Here is a 23,967-nt window from a genome sequence, read left to right as displayed (position 1 = left end):
TAATATACACACACACACTACTGTGACCAACATAGTAGTATACCTCTATAAAACCACAAAATGAGACATTTAGAGAGAATTTATCTGAAATTATCTTTTAGAAAAACAATGACAACCCTCAGCTAAATACAAATCAACGTGAATAATAGATGCACTACTGAATGGATGACTGCACAGGTTAGTAGACATTCATAACTCACCACAGGAGTGTGTGCTTGCGGGGATTCAACACTAACTGACATTACAACACCTATAAAAACATGTGCTCTGGTTATTTGATGGTCAATCTATTTTGTATGTCACACGATAAGAGAGCTGGCAGGCCATCTTTGCCCTGGTATTAGCTATTGGACTGTAAAGTAACCAGATTCTGGTCATTTAACACAACATGGTAGGCCTGTGAGGCGAGGCTGTTAGCAGCAAATGGCCCTTAATTGGAGATGTAGCCTGGGTGCTATGCCAACTCCTTATCATTAAAACATGTTTGACTTGACAAGAGCATATGGGACCAGGCTATAGTGAAGCTAGAAAAAAAAGAAGTTTGAAGGAGAGGAAGAACACCCACCAAAAAMCTAGTGGTTACAGTAGTACCATGAGCCAAGCTGCATAGACAAACACTACAAGAGAACTTTGCAGAGGACAGTACAAAAGCCAGATGTCTACTTTTATACAGCCATTTGAAAATTAAGATAAAATAACCCAAAGCAAATATACCAGTATTGTTAAATCTACATTTGCCACAACTCYAAGGGAATTTTCTGGCATCTCATACTGTGTACAGTGTGATCCACATGGACCTGTAGGATGGTACAGCAGTTTGCGACTCCTATAGTAAATTCCTCTTCCCTATGATTTCTACAGTAACTCTTACAGCTTCTGAAAATTCACAAGACATTATTCCTCTTCAGCGGCTTCCTCAAACTCCACCAGGGCTGCGTGTCGGTTGGCCTGGGAGCCCTCTTTGAAAAACACCTTCTTGATAACTCCAGCTTTAGGTGCTCGGATGGTGTGCTGCAGAGAGCGAGAGGACACAGTCTGAGGACCAGTTCATTTACAGCACAATGTAAGTGGCTACAGGGTTCGAAAAGTCAACGTGGTGAGCGAGTGTGTGTGTGTGTGTAGGAAATGACAAGCTCACCTCCATTTTCATGGCATTCATCACCATCAAGGCGTCTCCCATTTGCACAGTGTCTCCTGCCTTCACAAGCACCTAGAGGAAGAGGAGATATTAAGGACCTTACCTATAGATTATAAATGGCCCTGTTAATGTTAGGACAGGAGTCTCAATGTCTGTTTTTCCACAACTGACATTTATCAAGTGGCACATCTGAACGATGCACACCATGTCATCAATAGGAGGTACAGCTTAAATAATGTGCCGACATTAGCTGCTGAGTGAGCTAATATCCCATGAATCAGCATGCCTGAGTGCTAACTGACCATCTGGCAGGAAATCATATCCCAGAGCAACATATTAAAGATCATCTGTCAGAATGGCTGGGTCAGCTTTTATAGACAGAAATAATGGTGGTGAGAGAAAAAAGGGATGATCCATAATGTATTACCTTCTCAATGGTTCCGGTCATGGGTGCCACAGCTCCTCCCTGTGCTCCTGTGCTCACACCAGCCAGGAACTTGGGCACTGGAATGCTCACCTCTGCGCTGCCCTCCTGATGGGGAGAAGAGGATGGGTTAGAAGACCTGAGAAGGAAAGTGACAGTGTTCTAGAGCAGGGTCCTGGGGCCCTACCTGGGTGCACGTTTTGGTTTTTGCCCTAGCACTACACAGCTGATTKAAATAACCAAGTCATCAAGTTTTGATTATTTGAATCAGCTGTGTAGTGCTAGGGCAAAAACCAAAACGTGCTTCCAGGGGGCCCCAGGACCGAGTTTGAGAAACCCTGCTGTAGTGGAGCGAGACTCACCATAGAGAAGAGGTGTACTGTGTTATCAAGGATGACCAGTTTGGGCCGGGACTTCACCCCGTTGACAGAGCAGTGCAGGAATGATGCCTGTCCCTCTGTCTCCACCTCCCCTGACACCTGGAACATTTCCCCTCCAATCTGATGAAGGGGACAGAACCCATCAGTTGTAAATCATGTGCCACAGAGAACTTAGACATATGTATGGCAATTTTTACAACACACACACAGAACATGTACCTCCATAGAGTAAGTCCCATCTGAATTGTATGTAACCGTTACTTCCACTTCTGCAGAGAAAATAAAAAAACAAGTTCTGTGTGAAGTCTTTCCTCTGCCACTTGATTAATGGACTCATGCATTTTCTATAAAAGGCAAATCTATGTGTCCTATTCTAAAGATTGTTTTGTATGACAAAATATGAATAACTTTTATCCTCAGTGGAAACTACTTATACATTTCATGTGACAAGTAAACAAAAAGCAGATTTAAAGCTCTTAAAGTACTTTTCTCTGTATTCAAATAAATATTTTCAGCAAAAGTGAAACATGAGGATGAGAGTGACTAATGATGTCATATGGACTGCTGAAAGTTCAATTATAGATGATGGGCTTGCTGATAGACTGGGAGGAATCAGACGCACTAATTAATCAATGTCATTACCACATGAATTATTTAAAAACAGTCATTAGAATAAGGTCTAGGAAGACAGACTTGGGCTCCTCATCAACATGAAGATTGACTTAGCATTTCAATCAAACCAGGTTCTACTGGCTGCTTTCTCTATGACAGTGGTCACCAACTAGTCGATCGTGATCGACCTCCTAGGCATTCCTAGTTGATCTGCAAACATTTCTGTAAAAAAKCCAACGATAAAGCCTTGCGTTACAATTTTTTTMTTGTCTCGCATTGTTGGCAGTAAGTTCACCCGATTCAGCTGCCCTGTGCATCGGGTAGGCAAAMTATTCACATTTATAACCATTTTCATGTCTGAAGGGATCAACTCTGCCTTCCGGCGGTCCCAGAGAGCAAATCAAGTGCACTATAGGCCTTCCGCTGGCCAATTGGTTGGATGACTCAGAATACCGTGTCTGCAGTAACGTAGCAGGCGTAAAAGAAAGCTACAGCACAGTTGATAGCCTACTGTGAGATTTAGAAACGTTTAAAACCATGACTAGAGAGAGACTGTCAACGAATACAGGAAAGAGCTGCTGGTTTTGAGTGACTGCATGGTTTAGGTTTTTACTCGGCCCCGGCAACACTTTTTATTCAACACTTATATAAGGAATCAAATGCGCATTCTTCCTGCTACAACCAGCACTGCAGCTGTAATGAATGAGTAGGAACATGTATCGATAGGCTTGTTTTATTATTAGTGGCTTGGGTCTTTTTTTAATAGAGAAACCTTCTCTGTTCATAGGAGTAACATGAATTTGTGTAATAATGCSAACTCGAATTGCGCCATCAGCTGGAAGACAAGTGTCCCTTTTTGGTCAGTGTCAGCAGAGAAAATGGAGAGCGGAGGGACATTGAGAGGCGGACCCTCAGTCTGCTGCGCTTTCCCTTCGCTGAGACTGATGATGACACCATCAGCCCAGTAAAATAAAAATGTATGCTCACTCAGCTGTGCCTAACAAGTAATACAACAACTGATCTATTACCGGTGTGATCATACTGTCTACATCAAATTTTGAAATATATATTTTTAAATGGTCTGAACAACAATGCACTGGCAGGGCAATTCAAGCACAGCCAATATGTGGTGAGAATGTATTGGGCCTATAGCCTACTGCAGGGTTCCCCAAATTTGGACCGCAAGTGGTTTTATTTGTCCCCCCAAGTTCTGAGAATGTACTTATTTTGCATGAGACTAAAAACACCAGGAAATCAGCTCTAAGTGATAATAATTTTGTAAATAGGTTCCCAAGTAGTCACACATAATAAAAGAGACACATGATCGTATACAAATGTAAGCAAGGTTTGAGAAATGATCATGTTTTAGTCAAATATTATATTTGTTTGGGCGTCTTGCGTTCAATTTGCAGTCTACAAATGATTTGTAATTCTGATCCAGCCCCCAGACCCTCAGCTGAAGAATTTATTAAAAAATTGTCCCGCGGCTGAATTTACAGTAGTTGATGATGAACCCTGGCCTACTGCAAACCTCAATGCTACAATACTGTTTTCAATAGGATAACGTTGCATAGGCTTACGCTTTTTATGTCATGAACAAAAAAATCTGAGCTGTAGATCTGGGCATTCATTTTAACTCAGAAAGTGAACTTGACTCAGAAAAGGCTGGTGACCACTGGTCTATGACCTAGTGAAGGAGGTTCGGACTCACTAGTTTCACCCAGCTGGAGGGTCATATTCCTACTGTATAGGATGTTCACCCTCCGGCCGTTACTGGAGGCAAAAGGAGAGAAGGGATCTGCGATGGGAGAAGAGAAGAGACAGTTTAGGATCTCCTCCAACAGTTGAAGAAATCAAATCAGAGTTTATTAGTCACATGCACAGGGTCGCAGATGTACTGTAATTGCAGGGTTCAGTGAAATTCTTAAGCACCAACAATACAGGTCAGAGATGTGAGTGAAACAATAATACCAAGTAAAATAGAATTGTGTGTGTGTGTATATACACTGCTCAAAAAAATAAAGGGAACACCTTTGTAACTCCAAATCAATCACACTTCTGTGAAATCAAACTGTCCACTTAGGAAGCAACACTGATTGACAATAAATTTCACATGCCTGTTGGAAATGTAGAAAGATAGAAACAGGAGAAATTATAGGCAATTAGCAAGACACCCCCAATAAAGGAGTGGTTAGCAGTGGTGACCACAGACCACTTCTCAGTTCCTATGCTTCCTGGCTGATGTTTTGGTCACTTTTTGAATGCATGGAGGCTGTGATACTCTAGTGGTAGCATGAGACGGAGTCTACAACCCACACCAAATGGCTCAGGTAGTGCAGCTCATCCAGGATGGCACATCAATGCGAGCTGTGGCAAGAAGGTTTGCTGTGTCTGTCAGCGTAGTGTCCAGAGCATCGGAGGCGCTAACCCGGAGACAGGCAGTACATCAGGGAAGATAGTTGGAGGAAGGCCGTAGGAGGGCAACAACGTGGTCCGCGTGTGGCTCATTGGTAGAGCATGGCGCTTGCAACGCCAGGGTTTGGTGGTTTCATTCCCCACGGGGGGACCAGGATGAATATAGATATAATTTAATTTAGTACAGTCGCATCTGGATAAGAGCGTCTGCTTAAATGACTTTAAATGTAAAATGTAAAACAACCCAGCAAGCAGGAACGCTTCCCTAGATATAGAGCAAAGGAAGGAGCCAGTGAGATCCCCTGCAAAATGACCTCCAGCAGGCCACAAATGTGGCATGTGTCTGCTCAACGGTCAGAAACAGACTCCATGAGGGGTGGTATGGAGGGCCCGACAGTCCACAGGTGGGGGTTGTGCTTACAGCCCAACACCGTGCAGGACGTTTGGCATTTGCCAGAGAACACCAAGATTGGCAAATTCGCATCACTGGGCGCCCTGTGCTCTTCACAGATGAAAGCAGGTTCACACTGGGCACAGAGACAGACCGTGACAGCATATATGGAGACGACCCGTGTGAAGAAACGTTCTGCTGCCTGCAACATCACTCCACCCAGCATGACCGGTTTGGCGGTGGGTCAGTTCAGGGTGTGGGCTGGCATTTCTTTGGGGGCGCCACAGCCCTCCATGTGCTCGCCAGAGGTAGCCTGACTGCACATTAGGTACCAGATGAGATCCTCAGACCCCTTGTGAGAACACATTATGCTGGTGCGGTTGGCCCTGGTTCCTCCTAATGCAAGACCTCATGTGGCTGGAGTGTGTCAGCAGTTCCTGCAAGAGGAAGGCATTGATGCTATGGACTGGCCGCCGCCGTTCCCAGACCTGAATCCAATTGAGCACATCTGGGACAACGCCACGTTTGCACCCACAGATCTGTCCAGGAGTTGCGGAATGCTTTAGTTTAGGTCTGGGAGGAAGATCCCTCAGGAGATTCGGCGGAATGGCGGATGGCACCTTCATCAGGAGCAATGCCCAGGCGTTGTAGGGGGTATACAGGCACGTGGAGGCCACTACACATACTGGGCCTCATTTTGACTTGTTTTAAGGACATTACATCAAAGGTTGGATCAGCCTGTAGTGGTGGTTATATCATCTATCTCTCACTAGCAGCTCGCAGACTCCCCAAATCCAGTCCTCCATGGGTTGATAAATTTGATTTCCATTGATCATTTTTGTGTGATTTTGTTGTCAGCACATTCAACTATGTAAAGAAAAAAAGTATTTAATAAGAATATTTCATTCATTCAGATCTAGGATGTGTTATTTTAGTGTTCCCTTTATTTTTTTGAGCAGTATATATATATATATATATATATATACACACACACACACAAGTTTGGACACCTACTCATTCAAGGGTTTTTCTGTATTTTTACTACTTTCTACATTGCAGAATAATAGTGAAGACATCAAAACTATGAAATCATGTAGTAAGCAAAGAAAAGTATTAAACAAATCCAAATATATTTTATATTTGAGATTCTTCAAAGTAGCCACCCTTTTCCTCGATGACAGCTTTGTACACTCTTGGCATTCTCTCAACCAGCTTCATGAGTAATGCTTTTCCAACAGTCTTGAAGGAGTTCCCACATATGCTGAGCACTTGTTGGATGCTTTTCCTTCACTCTGAGGTCCAACACATCCCAAACCATCTCAATTGGGTTGAGATCAAGTGATTGTGGAGGCCAGGTCATCTGATGCAGCACTCCATCACTCTCCTTCTAGGTCAAAATGTAGCCCTTACACAGCCTGGAGGTGTGTTGGGTCAATGTCCTGTTGAAAAACAAATGATAGTCCCACTAAGCGCAAACCAGATAGGATGGCGGATCGCTGCAGAAGGCTGTGGTAGCCATGCTGGTTGAATTCTAAAAAAAATGCCAGACAGTGTCACCAGCAAAGCACCCCCACACAATCACACCATTTACTCCATGCTTCATGGTGGGAACCACACATCAAATCAAATTTTATTTGTCACATGCGCCAAATAAAACAGGTGTAGACCTTAGTGAAATGCTTACTTACAAGCCCTTAACCAACAATGCAGTTAAGAAAATACCACAAAAAAAGTAAGAATAACAAATAATTAAAGAGCAGTAGTAAATAACAATAGCGGGGCTATACACAGGGGGTACCAGTACAGAGTCAATGTGCGGGGGCACCAGTTGGTTGAGGTAACATGTAGGTAGATTTAAAGTGACTATGCACAGATAATAACAGAGAGTAGCATCAGCTTAGAAGAGGGTGGGGGCAATGCAAATAGTCTGGGTAGCCATTTGATTAGCTGTTCAGGAGTCTTATGGCTTGGTGGTAGAATATGTTTAGAAGCCTCTTGGACATAGACTTGGCACTCCAGTACCGCTTTCCGTGCGGTAGCAGAGAGAACAGTCTATGACTAGGGTGYCTTGAGTCTTTGACAATTTTTAGGGCCTTCATCTGACACCGCCTGGTATAGAGGTCCTGGATGGCAGGAAGCTTGGCCCCGGTGATGTACTGGGCCGTACACACTACCCTCTTTAGTGCCTTGCAGTTGGAGGCCGAGCATTTGCCATACCAGGCAGTGATGCAACCCGTCAGGATGCTCTCGATGGTGCAGCTGTAAAATCTTTTGAGGATCTGAGGACCCATGCCAAATCTTTTCAGTCTCCTGAGGGGGAATAGGTTTTGTCGTGCCCTCTTCATGACTGTCTTGGTGTGCTTGGACCATGTTAGTTTGTTGATGATGTGAACGCCAAAGAACTTGAAGCTCTCAACCGGTTCCACTACAGCCCCGCCGATGAGAATGGGGGCGTGCTCAGTCCTCCTTTCCCTGTAGTTCACGATCACCTCCTTTGTCTTGATCACATTGAGGGAGAGGTTGTTGTCCTTGCACCACATGGTCAGGTCTCGGACCTCCTCCCTATTGACCGTCTCATCGATGTTGGTGATCAGGCCTAGCACTGTTGGGTCATCAGCAAACTTAATGATGGTGCTGGAGTCGTGCAGTCATGAGTGAACAGGGAGTACAAGAGGGAACTGAGCACGCAACCCTGAGGGGCCCCCATGTTGAGGATCAGCGTGGCGGATGTGTTGATACCTACCCTTACCACCTGGGGGCGGCCCGTCAGGAAGTCCAGGATCCAGTTGCAGAGAGAGGTGTTTAGTCCCAGGGCCCTTAGCTTAGTGATGAGCTTTGAGGGCACTATGGTGTTGAACACTGAGTTATAGTCAATGAATAGCATTCGCACATAGGTGTTCCTTTTGTCCAGGTGTGAAAGGGCAGTGTGGAGTGCAATAGAGATTGCATCATCTGTGGATCTGTTGGTGTGGTATGCAAATTGTTGGTGCGGCATGCAAAACGTTAGCTAGCAGGACGGAAGGCAAAGGCAGATTAGCCACTCYTCACCTGATCTTCACAAGGCACCCTGATCTTTTTCCAAAATCTCAGTTTCCTTCCCCAYCGAATGAAGGCGATCTGGGCTGGTCAGGTGTCTGTAGTATATCCCTCCCATCCGACTCATTGAAGAAAAARGCTGTGTAATCTGAGGGGAGTAATCCCAGTTCTGATGTCCAGAAGCTCTTTTCAGTGATAAGGAGACAGTAGCAGCAACATGTACAAAACAAGTTACAAAAGCAAAAAATAAAAWATATATATAGCATGGTTGGTTAAGAGCCGATAAGACGGCAGCCATCCCCTCATGAACATGCGGAGATCATCTGTTCACCTACTCTGTCTCACAAAGACATGGCGGTTGGAACCAAAAATCTCAAAGTTGGARTCAGACAGATTTCTACCAGTCGAATGTCCATTGCTCATGTTTCTTGGCCAAAGAAAGTCTCCTCTTAATATTATTTGTGTCCTTTAGAAGTGGTTTCTTTGCAGCAATTCGACCATGAAGGCCTGATTGACACAATCTCCTCTGAACAGTTGATGATGTGTCTGTTACTTGAACTCTGAAGCATTTATTTGAGCTGATATTTCTGAGGCTGGTAACTCTAAACTTATCCTCTGCAGCAGAGGTAACTATGGGTCTTCCTTTCCATTGGCGGTCCTCATGAGAGCCAGTTTCATCATAGCGCTTAATGGTATGGTTTTTGCGACTGCACTTGAAGAAACGTTAAACGTTCTTGAAATTTTCCAGATTGACTGACCTTCTTGTTTAAAGTAATGATGGACTGTCGTTTCTCTTTGCTTATTTGAGCTGTTCTTGCCATAATATGGACTTGGTCTTTTACCAAATAGGGCCATCTTCTATATAGCACTCAAACTTTGTCACAAGATAACTGATTGCCTCAAACACATTAAGGAAAGAAATTCAATAAGGCACACCTGTTCATTGAAATGCAATCCAGGTGACTACCTCATGAAGCTGGTTGAGAGAATGCCAAGCATGTGCAAAGCTGTCATCAAGGCAAAGGGTGGCAACTTTGAAGAATCTCAAATATATTTTGATTTGTTTAACACTTTTTTTGTTACTACATGATTCCATGTGTGTCATTTAATAGTTTTGAAGCCTTCACTATTCTTCAATGTAGAAAATAGTTTTTAAAAATAAAGAAAAACCCTTGAATGAGTAGATGCGTCTAAACTTTTGACTGGTACTTACTGTATGACGTACAGTTGAAGTCGGAAGTTTACATATACTTAGGTTGGAGTCATTAAAACTTGTTTTTCAACCACTCCACAAATTTCTTGTTAACAAACTATAGTTTTGGCAAGTCGGTTAGGACATCTACTTTGTGCATGACAAGTAATTTTTCCAACAATTGTTTACAGACAGATTATTTCAATTATAATTCCCTGTATCACAATTCCAGTGGGTCAGAAGTTTACATACACTAAGTTGACTGTGCCTTTAAACAGCTTGGAAAATTCCAGAAAATGATGTCATGCATTTAAAAGCTTCTGATAGGCTAATTGACATCATTTGAGTCAATTGGAGGTGTACCTGTGGATGTATTTCAAGGCATACCTTCCAACTCAGTGCCTCTTTGCTTGACATCATGAGAAAATCAAAAGAAATCAGCCAAGACCTCAGAAAAAAAATTGTAGACCTCCACAAGTCTGGTTCATCCTTGGGAGCAATGAAGGTACCATGTTCATCTGWACAAACAATAGTACGCAAGTATAAACACCATGGGACCACGCAGCCGTCATACCACTCAGGAAGGAGACGCATTCTGTCTCCTAGAGATGAACATACTTTGGTGTGAAAAGTGCCAATCAATCCCAGAACAACAGCAAAGGACCTTGTGAAGATGCTGGAGGAAACAGGTACAAAAGTATCTATATCCACAGTAAGACGAGTCCTATATCGACATAACCTGAAAGGCTGCTCAGCAAGGAAGAAGCCACTGCTCCAAAACTGCCATTAAAAAAGCCAGACTACGGCTTGCAACTGCACATGGGGACCAAGATTGTACTTTTTGGAGAAATGTCCTCTGGTCTGATGAAACAAAATAGAACTGTTTGGCCATAATGACCATCGTTATGTTTAGAGGAAAAAGGGGCAGGCTTGCAAGCCGAAGAACACCATCCCAACCGTGAAGCACGGGGTTGGCAGCATCATGTTGCTAACCTGCAGGAGGGACTGGTGCACTTCACAAAATAGATGGCATCATGAGGTAAGAAAATTATGTGGATAAATTGAAGCAACATCTCAAGACATCAGTCAGGAAGTTAAAGCTTGGTCGCAAATGGGTCTTCCAAATGGACAATGACCCCAAGCATACTTCCAAAGTTGTGGCAAAATGGCTTAAGGACAACAAAGTCAAGGTATTGGAGTGGCCATCACAAAGCCCTGACCTCAATCCTATAGAACATTTGTGGGCAAAACTGAAAAAGCGTGTGCGAGCAAGGAGGCCTACGATCCTGACTCAGTTACACCAGCTGTCAGGAGGAATGGGCCAAAATTCACCCAACTTATTGTGGAAGGCTACCCAAAATGTTTGACCCAAGTTAAACAATTTAAAGGCAATGCTACCAAATACTAATTGAGTGTATTGTAAACTTCTGACCGACTGGGAATGTGATGAAAGAAATAAAAGCTGAAATAAATCATTCTCTACTATTATTCTGACATTTCACATTCTTAAAATAAACTGACCTAAGACAGGGAATTTTTACTAGGATTAAATGTCAGGAATTGTGAAAAACTGAGTTTAAATGTATTTGGCTGTGTATGTAAATTTCCGACTTTAACTGTATGGATATGTATGTACACACACACTATACAAAAGTATGTGGACACCCCTTCAAATTAGTGGATTCAGCTATTTCAGCCACACCTGTTGCTGACAGGTGTATAACATCTCCATAGATAAACATTGGCAGTAGAATGGCCTTACTGAAGAGCTCAGTGACATTCAACGTGGCACCGTCATAGGATGCAACCTTTCCAAGTCAGTTTGTCAAACTGTATAACCCCGGTCAACTGCAAGTGCTGTTATTGTGAAGTGTAAACGTCTAGGAGTAACAACGGCGCAGCCGCAAAGTGGTAGGCCACACAAGCTACAAAATGGGACCGCCGAGTGCTGAAGCACGTAAAAATTGTCTGTCCTCGGTTGCAACACTCACTACCGAGTTCCAAACTGACTCTGGAAGCAACGTCAGCACAATAACTGTTCGTCAGGAGCTTCATGAAATGGGTTTCCATGGCCGAGCAGCTGCACACAAGCCTAAGATCACCATACGCAATGCCAAGCGTCGGCTGGAGTGGTGTAAAGCTTGCCGCTATTGGACTCCAGAGCAGTGGAAACGCGTTCTCTGAATCAAGCTTCACCATCTGGCATTCTGACGGACAAATCTGGGTTTGGCGGATGCCAGGAGGATGCTACCTGCCCCAATACATAGTGCCAACTGTAAAGTTTGGAGGAGGAATAATGGTCTGGGGCTGTTTTTCATGGCTCGGGCTAGGCCCCTTAGTTCCAATTAAGGGAAATCTTAACGCTACAGTATACAATGACATTCTAGACAATTTTGTGCTTCCAACTTTGTTTCTTGTTTCAGCAAATGCCCCTGTGCACAAAGTGAAGACCATACAGAAATGATTTATCAAGATCGMTGTGGAAGAACTTGACTGGCCTGCACAGAGCCCTGACCTCAACCCCATCAAAAACCTTTGTGATGAATTGGAACGCCGACTGTGAGCCAGGCCTAATTTCCCAACATCAGTGCCTGACCTCACAAATGCTTGTGACAGAAAAGCAGAAAGTCCCCCGCAGCAATGTTCCAACATCTAATGGGAAGCCTTCCCAGAAGAGCGGATGCTGTTATAACAGCAAAAGGGATCAACTCCATATTAAATGGCCATAATTTTGGAATGAGGTGTTCGACGAGCAGGTGTCCACATACTTTTGGTCATGTAGTGTAGTTCTCAGTGACCTGTAGAGACAGGCCTGTTGTTGTTCCTCACCGTTGGACTGGTCTCTGAAGGTCTGGGTGCTGGCCCTCTCTCTGAGCAGCAGGCCCAGGGCAGCCTGACACAGTGTGGCCCTGGAGGGAGCGATGGGTTTAGGGAACAGCTGCTCATAGTGCTGGGGGATGAAGCTGGTGGTCACATTCCCCGCCTCAAACTCTGGATGCCCAGACAGACTCAGCAGGAAGTCAATGTTGGTGTTGAGGCCTACGATCTGCCGYGATCAGTGGTCAAAGGTCAATCAAAAGTCTCTGACAGAAACGGGATGTGTCCAGTGTGTGTATAATGCTCTTACGTTGTACTGGCGTAGACCGTATCTGAGCTTCTTCAGAGCAGCAGATCGGTCTTCTCCCCACACCACCAGTTTAGCGATCATGGGGTCATAGTGGGCTGACACTTCATCTCCTGAGAACACAGACCGGTACATCATCACTATGTGGTTAAGAGTTCTGTCTGACAGTCTAGTGCAAAATAGGTGTAAGTAGTTACAGGTAAGCTGGGTGTACTGTACCTTCCCTGACGCCCGTCTCGATGCGTGTGTATTCGTCTGCCAGGGGTGTAGACAGATGAAGGAGGGGTCCTGCCCCAGGGAGGAAGTCATTGTTGGGGTCCTCAGCGTATATCCTGGCCTCAAACGAATGGCCCATCAGTTTGATCTCCTCCTGCAGGAGGGGCAGCCTCTCGCCTGCAGCCACCTGAGAGCCAAGTAGTTTATAGTTGACTCGGTTTGTTGTCTCTCTCCTGTTGCGGCTGCTTCCCACACACACACAAAGCCTCGCCCTGTCACTCAAGRAACACAGTTCCTCCTCCTCACTGTTAGATTCACTATAAATGTGCATGCTGTCAACAGATTGATCCAAAGAAGAACGATGCTGCTTTCCACTTTGCTTTTTAATATACACTGAGTGTACAAAACATTTAGAACACCTGCTCTTTCCATGACAGACTGACCAGGTGAAAGCAATACTCCCTTATTGATGTCACTCGTAAAATCCACTTCAATCAGTGTCGATGAAGGGGAGGAGACAGGTTAAAGAAGGATTTTTGAAGACTTATGCCAGTATCCCTGTGGAATGCTTTCGACACATTGTAGAGTCCATGCCCCAGCGAATTGAGGCTGTTCTGAGGACAAAATATTAGTTTGCATTGTATGAACATTTGGTAATGGCTGGGGTGAATCATCTCATTGATGGTTAGCTTATCTTTAGGACTGCTGTGTGATAGCATTACTGCTCTGTAATCTAACGTGGTAATCTTGTGGCTAGCTATCATTACCGCTGTGCTGCGTAACCTCAGAGAGAAAGCCCATGTTATTAATTATCTACTGTACCTCACTGCTTACAGTGGTGGACAGGCTACGTCACACTCCCTCAGTGTGTTGTTAATGTTTTGTACATTCAGTGTAAATAATTATATTACTATGATTCCAACAATTCACCCAAGTGTTTTGATCTATATCACACATTGAAAATAAAAAAGATTGCTATAAGATTTTCTGTCCATATCGTGGAGCCCTACATCAGGGTGGTGCTTTAACAAATTGTTCATTTAATCTTTATACAATCTTTAATCTCTGGGATTATGAGGCCTTCTAGAGGAGCTCATAAATACACTCAACACACCGAGTCTACAAAAAACTGGGAAGGTGTTSCTAATATTGAGTTGCACCCCCTTTTGCCCTCAGAACAGCTTCAATTCATCAGGACATGGGCTCTACAAGGTGTCGAAAGCGTTCCACAGGGATGCTGGCCCATGTTGACTCCAATGCTTCCCACAGTTGTGTCAAGTTGGCTGGATGTCCTTTGGGTGGTGGACCCATTCTTGATACACATGYGAAACTTTTGAGCGTGAAAAACCCACCAGCTTTGCAGTTCTTGACAAACTCACACCGGTGCGCCTGGCACCTACTACCATACCTCGTTCAAAGGCACTTCAGTCTTTTGTCTTGCCCATTCACTCTCTGAATGGCACACACAATCCATATCTTAACTGTCTCAAGGCTTAAAAATCCTTCTTTAACCGGTCTCCTCCCCTTCATCGACACTGATTGAAGTGGATTTAACAAGTAACATCAATAAGGGATCATGGCTTTCACCTGGATTCACCTGGTCAGTCTATGTCATTGAAAGAGCAGGTGTTCTTCATGTTTTGTACACCCAGTGTATTACAACACATTGATGTCCCCAACCCCCTCTTTCTGAAGGCATCCCTCTTTCCATCTTACCCTGAGCTGCCACTCCACCAGGTCAGTTCCAGTGATCATCTCAGACACAGGGTGCTCCACCTGCAGACGTGTGTTCATCTCCATGAAGTAGAAGTTGTGCTGTGCATCCATGATGAACTCCACAGTGCCTGCATAGAATCAGGGACGTACTGTAAATGTGGTTGTCACACCGCTACACAGGGTAGTGCAAAGGATGGGAAAGCATCTATTTAAAACATTACAACAACAGATCATGTTTTCATAACCCTCTAGTGAGTGAGTGTTCAAAGCAACAATGTTTGAGGTCCATTCTCTGCTCACCTGCTCCCACATAGTTGACGGCTTTGGCTGCTCTCACCGCTGCCTCACCCAGTTTCCACCTCACCTCCTCGCTTATACCAGGCTACAAAGCACAGGTGCAAACACAAACAAAAAATTATTAAACACACTCGAATGGCCTAGGTTGTGCAAACCACAGTGCAGTCAAGTCTCCTATTCAGCATTTACACAGGAAACCAAGACATGTTACTTTAGCGCTGAGAGCAAAAATCTAATGTTATTGGTTGCATGTACATATTTTGCTGATGTTATCACGGGTCTAGTGAAATGCAGCTAGCCTAGTGGTTAGAGCGTTGGGCCAGTAACCGAAAGGTTGCTAGATTGAATCCCGAGCTGACACGGTAAAAATCTGTCGTTCTGACACTGGACAAGGCAGTTAACCCACTGTTCCTTGGTAGGCCGTCATTGTAAATAAGAATTTGTTCTTAACTGACTTGCCTAGTTAAATAAATAAAATGCTTATGATTCTAGCTCCAACAGTGCAGTAATACCTAACAATACACACAAATCCCAAAAAGGAATGAATAAATATGAGAATGAGTAGTGTCAGTGTCCGGAATATAAATATACACTGAGTGCTCTCTCCATGGCAGACTGGCCAGGTGAATCCAGGTGAAAGCTATGATCCTCACCTGTTAAATCCACTTCAATCAGTGTAGATGAAGGGGAAGAGACAGGTTAAAGATGGATTTTTAAGTCTTGAGACATGGATTGTGTATACGTGCATTCAGAGGGTGAATATATTTAAGTGCCTTTGAAAAGGGTATGGTAGTACTGTAGGTGCACCAGTTTGACAGTTTGAGTGTGTTTTTCATGATCATCAATTTCCAGTGTTTATCAAGAATGGTCCACCACCCAAAGAACATCCAGCCAACTTGACACAACTGTGGGAAAGATTGCAGTCAACATGGGCCAGCATCCCTGTGGAACGCTTTCAACACCTTGTAGAGTCCATGCCCCAACAAATTGGGGCTGTCCCGAAGGCAATATTAGCAAGGTMTTCCTAATATTTTGTACACTCAGTGTATATGTATATATGATGGTGTGTATAGACATTGTGGACAGTATATGAATAGAAAAGGTGTGTACTGCAGTAGTTATATAGGATTAACTTTGACTATAATACAGTATGAAATGGGTAAAACAGTATGTAACATTATAAAAAATACCAGTGTCGAAGCAGTCTAAGGTGCAAGGTAGAGTACCGGGTGGTAGCCGGCTAGTAACAGTGACTAAAGTTCAGGGCAGGGTACTGGGCGGAGTCCGGTACCCTGCACTTACCCCTGGTGCTTCCTCAATGATCTTCTGGTGCCTTCTCTGCACGCTGCAGTCCCTCTCAAACAGGTAGACAGCATTTCCATGCTGGTCCCCAAAGACCTGGACCTCCACGTGTCTGGTCAGGGAAGGAATCTGGTCACACGACATCTAAACAAGGGTACTGTCTGAATCTCCAAAACAAATAGATATACAGCGTCTTCTACATACCTGGGGTCCTCTACAAATTTCTCCACTAGCATGACGTCATCGTTGAAGGACTTGCGAGCCTCTCGTCTCGCAGACTCTAGCTGTTCATGGAAATCTTCAGCGGTGTGTGAAATGCGCATTCCCTAGATAAACCAATCAGAACCATAGGAGCCTTGAAACACAAACCACACTATCATTCCATGAAACAACCATTTTGGTTTGTACATTGAGAGGTTCAAAACCGAATTTACAATATCTTACTTACTTTACCACCCCCGCCACGCACAGCCTTTATCATCACTGGGTAGCCAATCCTGACAGCCTCAGCTTGGAGCTTCTCATCTGATTGGTCCTCTCCGTGGTAACCCTCGATGATAGGAACACCCGCAGCTGACATAATGTATTTTGATGTACTAGGAAAAAGAAAAGGAGTAGATTTAAGATTTAACTTTTGAATAACCCTAATTCAGATCAGACTTACAACATACAAAACTGAAAAGTGACTTGAAAAGAGAGGATTCATTTAACTATACCTTTTGATACCCATGTCTCTGATGGCAGATGATGGAGGACCAATGAAAATGATACCCTCCTGTTTGCACGCCTCAGCAAACTCTGTGTTCTCAGACAGGAAGCCATATCCCGGATGGACAGCCTATAACAAAAACACAATTACAAACACCAACTTATTCTTCAGTGATAGCCGGTATGGCGACTTTGAGAAACAGTGGATTGTCATAATAAKTGAGAACGAAAAATACTATAAATACAATACTGCACTTGACATACATGTGATCCAGATCTCTTGGCAACCTCCAAGACTTTCTCCATTGACAAGTAACTCTGCTGGGATGCAGCTGGCCCAATGTTATAGGCCTCATCCGCCTAAGGAACATGAGAAAAACCTCATCAATACAGTTGCATCTACAAACATAACACTGAGGGGTCAAAGTTGACAGCCTTGACATACCATGGCCACATGCATGGAATGACGGTCTGCATCACTGTATACTGCCACAGAGCGCACACCCATCTTCTTTGCTGTTCGCATCACGCGGCAGGCAATCTCTCCTCTGTTGGCAATGAGTACTTTCTCTATCCTGCCTTGCCCTAAAGGAAAAGAGACCTGATCTATAAGTGATGTAACACGTACCAATTTAGTAAATTAAACTCAGCAAAAAAAAGAAACGTCCCTTTTTCAGGACCCTGTCTTTCAAAGATAATTCGTAAAAATCCAAATAACTTCACAGATCTTCATTGTAAAAGGTTTAAACACTGTTTCCCATGCTTGTTCAATGAACCATAACAATTAATGAACATGCACATGTGAACAGTCAGTAAGACACTAACAGCTTACAGACGGTAGGCAATTAAGGTCACAGTTATGAAAACTTAGGACACTAAAGAGGCCTTTCTACTGACAAAACACCAAAAGAAATATGCCCAGGGTCCCTGCTCATCTGCGTGAACGTGCCTTAGGCATGCTGCAAGGAGGCATGAGGACTGCAGATGTGGCCAGGGCAATAAATTGCAATGTCCATACTGTGAGACGCCTAAGAGAGTGCTACAGGGAGACAGGACGGACAGCTGATCGTCCTCACAGTGGCAGACCACGTGTAACAACACCTGCACAGGATCGGTACATCCGAATGTCACACCTGCGGGACAGTTACAGGATGGCAACAACAACTTCCCGAGTTACACCAGGAACGCACAATGAGAGGCTGGACGGACACAGAGAGACAGAGAGAGCGAGAGAGAGCGAGAGAGAGAGCGAGAGAGAGAGAGAGGCTGGACTGAGAGAGAGGCTGGACTGAGAGAGAGGCTGGACTGAGAGAGAGGCTGGACTGAGAGAGAGGCTGGACTGAGAGAGAGGCTGGACTGAGAGCTCGTGGGCCTGTTGTAAGGGAGGTCCTCACCAGACATCACTGGCAACAATGTGAAGAGCCCGGATCTCAATCCCATTGAGCACTTCTGGGACCTGTTGGATCAGAGGGTGAGGGCTAGGGCCATTCCCCCCAGAAATGTCCGGAAACTTGCAGGTGCCTTGGAAGAGTGGGGTAACATCTCACAGCAAGAACTGGCAAATCTGGTGCAGTCCATGAGGAGGAGATGCACTGCAGTACTTAATGCAGCTGGTAGCCACACCAGATACTGACTGTTACTTTTGACCCCCCCTTTGTTCAGGGACATATTATTCAATTTCTGTTTGGCACATGTCTGTGGAACTTGTTCAGTTTATGTCTCAGTTGTTGAATCTTGTTATGTCCATGCAAATATTTACACTTTAAGTTTGCTGAAAATAAACACAGTTGACAGTGGGAGGACGTTTTCTTTTTTTTTGCTAAGTTTACAATGCTTCCTCTGCAGTTCAATCTAGATGGAGAGTAATAACTTGAAAGACAGACCACATTAAAGTCAGCACTTCTGTGAATATTATTGTCCCATGTTACTTACCAACTGAGGCAAACCGTACTGATCCTTTGGTCCATATACATTTCCTAAGATGAGACAATCACAGGTCATTGCAGGATACAGACCTTGGTTGGACAGGTCATGTCAAGAGAGCACCTACAGTAGTTACAGCCGTTTACATAAATGAATGGCTTTCAAGGGCATACATGCTAATTGCACCATGTACCACAGTGCAGGTGGCTACCTTCATCACAGCTGGATAATACTACAATGCATAATGACCATTGCTCAAAGATAATGACTATTATCTAACTAGCTAGCTAGCTGATATATATGCATTAACTGAACTGCCCATTGTTTTGGAAACAAAACATTTCACCATTCAAATTGTTTAGCTAGCTGGTTTGTTAGCTGTTATGCTAAGTTAGTTACCTTTATTTAACCTTGCACAAAATCGGTGCATATTAAAAAGTAATTAGGCTAACTACGTTAGTTATGTTGAAATACACGACACAAGATAGTGACTTAGTCGTTGTGGCTATTTTGGCTTACTTGTTTAACACTAGATGATAACTACAATATTCTGATGCACGTTCGACTTGCTGTCCAGTGGCGCTAGCTAGTTAGCTAGCTAGCCAACTGTCTAGACAAAAAGCTATAAACATTTTTATTTTCTTCTTAGCAGTTCATTTATTGTGAATAGATAACAGTAATAGTAAACATAACATAACATATGACAAGCATTATCGACTTACTGTTGAAATATTCTTAGACCCTGTAGGGTTTGAACTTTCAGGACAGCAAACATGTCTGCTGTCGAACAAACTGTCTAGTAGCAGCCGAATGAGAAAATTATAAGCGTTTGCCTTTATGAAATCGATTATTTTGATTTACCAATTAAGCCTTAGCTAGTTACGATACTGCATTTTATAATAAGTATTATCAACTAGAGTTGATCGGTGGAACTGGTATTCTATGAAATTATAAAACTAAAACATGCTCTAGTTTGGTGAAAATAACAACAAATACAGAGTGATGTCAAAAATGAAGTTCCATTTGCTAAGACTGTCTCTCTTTAGTACCCGTAAGATGATCAACCAATAGAAAAAGTCGAGACGGAGGTGGGGTTTCSGCTAGTTACCACAGCCACAAAGTAAAATCGGTCTATATGGTAAAAATGTACGAAAACCTAKATMTACTTTTTGGTCTTAATTTAATTTAAGGTAAGGGCTAGGAATAATGTTAGCAGTGTGGTTAGGGTTAGGTTTAAAATCAAGAAGATAAATTGTAGAAATAGACGAGGTTTATGACTTTGTGGAGTGTTTTATCTAGTGTCAACCGGGTCTCTGGACTGGCCGTGCTTTGCGGGATCCTTGAGTGTCCCTACACTATTGAAGTTGAAATGTAAAATGGTTATGGTTAGTGGTTATGGTTAGTGTTTAAGGTCGGGAAATACTAAGGATCACGAATAGCACTAACCCTCAGGAGAGGTCACAGAGAGGTTCAAGACCGAATTAACAATGTCTTACAGAATTATATGTTTTTGGGCAGTGTGTTTTTATAAAAAGGCATTCAAGACATCTATACTTATACGTGCATTTGAAGATAATGGATTTCCAACTGGATAAAGCCACACGGGAATGTATGCACTCTTCAAACCAGAATATKATTTCCAAACATTAGGAAGCATCAAAATTCTATTTGCTAAAATAYAGCCACATTATTCAGACCATATTTGCTGATTATGATTGAAAACTTACAGAGCTTTCCTATAAGTGTTAACCACATTCACATATTTTTTACTGTAATAATGTTATTTATATTTTCTTTGCAGAAATATTTKATATTTAAAAACAACAATAAATAGTGTATAATTGAGCAATGGATAAAAAAAACATTTAGGAAATACAAAACATGGCTATAAAAAGTGTTCATGTTTTTTGCATGAAGCGTTCTCAGATCCTGTCATAGCCAGCTTGTCTGTGGTGGTCCCGGATTATCAGGAAGGTCAGGACAGCAATCAGCAAGAGTCCCACAACCGTGGCACCAAAAATAATGGGAATGATCTTCTTGATGAAATCAGCCCTGCACTCAACCTCTGAAATGCCATAAGGGAGACATTAGAAAACAACATCTGGATCTTAGCACTTTGAATAATTGTTTTTGATGGGCTGAAAGGGCAAAACATTACCTTTACAATGTTACATTTCAAAGAGCATTAAACCATATATAACCCTACAGTAAAATCATAAGTATAATGGTTTTGTAAATCGTGAACAGAAAGGCCCCAGTTAAAGTGACCTACCCTCTCCAAACTTCCCATTGGTGAGTTTGAAAGCTTGGAACTGAAGAGACACAATCTTCACTCGAAGGTTTTCAGACAGATGAAACTCYGTCTGAGAGTAGCACTTGAGGCTGCGGCCAGCGGCAGTTGGGAACAGCTTCTCATGTTCTATTACCCCAGCATAGTTCTTAATTCCTAATTGTGGAAGAATAAGATCAGCCTTGTTTTTCTGACAATGACATCTGTAGAAAAATCTATATGCATTTGTTTCACATCATGTGTCTATTTTGTGAGATCATGATGGTTTACTTACCTTTGCCTGGTGCCAAATTAGCTGTGATCTTTGACACATAGGTCAGGTTCCCTTCCTGTGGGTGGACAAATACTTAAGTGTTTATTCAAAGCCAAACATGCAAATCATCATGCYAATGTATTTGAATGAGTATGCTTCTACTCAGAGCCATGTATAATCTATGGCTCTGCTTCTGCTCGTTATGGAAAAGTACTGTGGTCAACCTGTGAATTCACAGTCATTATCTCAGTATGAGTCAGAAAGATATGGGGCTAAAAAGGTTTTCCAGTTATAAAATGTGGTCATGTGTGTCAGACATGAGATAATGGAAGTCTCTGAATTTGTACCTTTTCAAAGGTGAGATTCAGATAGCCTCCCTTTCCTAGAAAAGCCAGGGAGAGAACTGACTCTTTTTCAGCACATCTACCAGTAGTCTTGGTGGTGGTAGGGTCTAAGTTGAAATAGGAAGGTTTCTGAAAAAAAATAAGAATCAACGTAGCATTGGATTGGAAAAGGACAAAAGCAATAGCAAACAAGTGATGTTGTAGGATTTACAGCTACTTATAATATAATATTAATCTGTAGCCTTTTTTTGTGTGACTGTTGTCTATTTTTCACAGCTTAGGTAGCAACCCACATGAGATCTCACCCCTGACAAAGAAGTGCTGAAATGTACTAAACAAAAAGTGCTGAGAAAGTGACTTCCCCTACCTTCTTCTCAATAACTATGTACTCAACTCCCATGGAGAGTTTGATGCACGACGTGCCTGCAGGGTCTTTCAGCACATAGTTTCCGGTGACAGGAACAGTCTCTTTGGGCTGAAGGACAGGCCTCTGTGGTAGGRTGGCCTGTTCAGTGGGCTTAGGATCCAATGCTGCAGTCATGAGGCTGTTTCCTGTAAAGGGGTATGCAGTGAAGTGTAAAGTGAAACAGTTTAAAGAAACCACAAGGCACCATTCACAAGCACCCTTTGGTTTCAGCTGCTTCTTTTTTTACAATAAACCTAAATAAGCTATTCTAACAACTTGTTTGGTATTACTACATGTGTTGAAGTGGTCATGATTATGWTTGTAAAATGTCATGAAGTTTACGAGCAATGTTTTACACTCTTAGAAAAAAGGGTTCCAAAAAGGTTATTCGGCTGTCCCAATAGGAGAACCCTTTTTTTCCCAGGTAGAACCCTTCTGGGTTCCATGTAGAACCCTCTGTGGAAAGTTTTTTTTACATGGAAACCAAAAGGGTTCCACCTGGAACCTATAAGGACAGCTGAAGAACCCTTTTAGGTTCTATATAGCACTTTTTTTTATAAGAGGTCCCGTGTGGCTCAGTTGGTAGAGCATGGCGCTTGCAACGCCAGGGTTGTGGGTTCATTCCCCACGGGGGGACCAGGATGAATATGTATGAACTTTCCAATTTGTAAGTCGCTCTGGATAAGAGCGTCTGCTAAATGACTTAAATGTAAGAGTGCACTCAACAGACCACTGTTATAGAGTACCACTGTTATCATCTCAGAATCAAAATCAGATTCAAATGGCCTGTATTATTCTGTTTGCAGATTAACGATTCCATACTTCGTGGTTAACTGCATTGCAGCATTGTCCAGTTTCAATTTATTTCAGACTACCACTAACACTGAATAGATTAAACATTATTAGATAAAGGTGCATGTAACTCACCCATTATGATCACAACCAGTAGAAAAAGTATTGTTTCACGATGCATGTTGTTGCTGAGTTTGTCTGTCTTCTTGTGTGTTCAGTTAGGTGTTTGTCACCAAATGTGGGTTGTGAGATGTGACGTGGTTAATTCCTCTCCAGAAGACCAAAACGTCTTGTTCAAGTGATGAGCACATTCAAGGGGAGGGGCAAAGAGTGTTAAATTGTTTTATTATTTAAATGGCTGATGGACAGTATATGATGTAACTAACTGCACCTTGTGCTGTTGCAGGTCAGATATGTTCTGTTTTGTGTCTACTCAACTCTTTAGCCTGAAGCTAACTTTGCTAGGCCCATCTCCCYGCTATCCAAAGAGGTCCATCAGCCACTACTTGGGCTACAATACCTCTTTTTGCCAACTGGCTTTACCGACTCATCACGACTGGACCACCGACGTGATTCGCCCGATGGGGTTTTTCTCAACTGGCTCCGCCGTRGCTTCGTCCCCCTGAAATCCCATCCGCTAGCATGCTAGCCYCGGCCTGCTAGCTGTRCAGAGCACATCAGACTGTTAGCTTAAGAGGCCCCCCGGACAAATTCTTTGGCCACTATACCTATTCTGCCAATTGGCCTGGTTTACCACACAGAYCCCTGCTGATCCYTCTGCCGATGTAATAGCACGAGGGGGCCACAACAGACTTTCTTCCGTCGCGACGTCCCTCCAAGGCCCTCTGTTAGCTTGCTAGCCCCGGCCCGCAAGCTGCCTGAAGCCACTCACTGGACTCATATGATCACTCGGCTATGCATGCCTCTCGCTAACGTCAATATGCCTTGTCCATTGCTGTTTTGGTTAGTATTTATTGCCTTATTTCACTGTAGAGCCTCTAGTCCTGC

At 43.3% G+C, this 23,967-nt stretch overlaps 2 protein-coding genes across 2 annotated transcripts; both read right to left on the bottom strand.

The window, feature by feature from the left end:
• Nucleotides 1–64: 64 nt before the first annotated feature.
• Nucleotides 65–20,422, bottom strand: mccc1 (methylcrotonyl-CoA carboxylase subunit). Its single transcript, XM_023999182.2, has 19 exons — nucleotides 19,597–20,422; nucleotides 18,884–18,927; nucleotides 17,397–17,536; nucleotides 17,216–17,311; nucleotides 16,960–17,081; nucleotides 16,692–16,839; nucleotides 16,448–16,569; nucleotides 16,244–16,355; nucleotides 14,945–15,026; nucleotides 14,645–14,772; nucleotides 12,932–13,115; nucleotides 12,716–12,825; nucleotides 12,418–12,634; nucleotides 4,266–4,352; nucleotides 2,162–2,211; nucleotides 1,925–2,062; nucleotides 1,566–1,670; nucleotides 1,139–1,210; nucleotides 65–1,011 (listed from the first exon to the last, which is right to left on the bottom strand). Exons 1-19 carry the CDS (start codon nucleotides 19,647–19,649, stop codon nucleotides 895–897), a joined length of 2,127 nt encoding a protein of 708 aa, XP_023854950.1. The 5' UTR covers nucleotides 19,650–20,422; the 3' UTR covers nucleotides 65–894.
• A 143-nt stretch (nucleotides 20,423–20,565) lies between these two features.
• Nucleotides 20,566–23,230, bottom strand: LOC111972242 (lysosome-associated membrane glycoprotein 3-like). Its single transcript, XM_023999183.2, has 6 exons — nucleotides 23,095–23,230; nucleotides 22,129–22,313; nucleotides 21,765–21,890; nucleotides 21,439–21,493; nucleotides 21,147–21,320; nucleotides 20,566–20,939 (listed from the first exon to the last, which is right to left on the bottom strand). The coding sequence occupies exons 1-6, from the start codon at nucleotides 23,138–23,140 to the stop codon at nucleotides 20,797–20,799; spliced, it is 729 nt and encodes a 242-aa protein (XP_023854951.1). The 5' UTR covers nucleotides 23,141–23,230; the 3' UTR covers nucleotides 20,566–20,796.
• Between the last annotated feature and the right edge of the window lie 737 nt (nucleotides 23,231–23,967).

Source organism: Salvelinus sp. IW2-2015, linkage group LG13 (genome assembly GCF_002910315.2).
Source record: "Salvelinus sp. IW2-2015 linkage group LG13, ASM291031v2, whole genome shotgun sequence".
Taxonomy (NCBI): domain Eukaryota; kingdom Metazoa; phylum Chordata; class Actinopteri; order Salmoniformes; family Salmonidae; genus Salvelinus; species Salvelinus sp. IW2-2015.
This window is presented reverse-complemented; position numbering and strand designations above follow the sequence as displayed.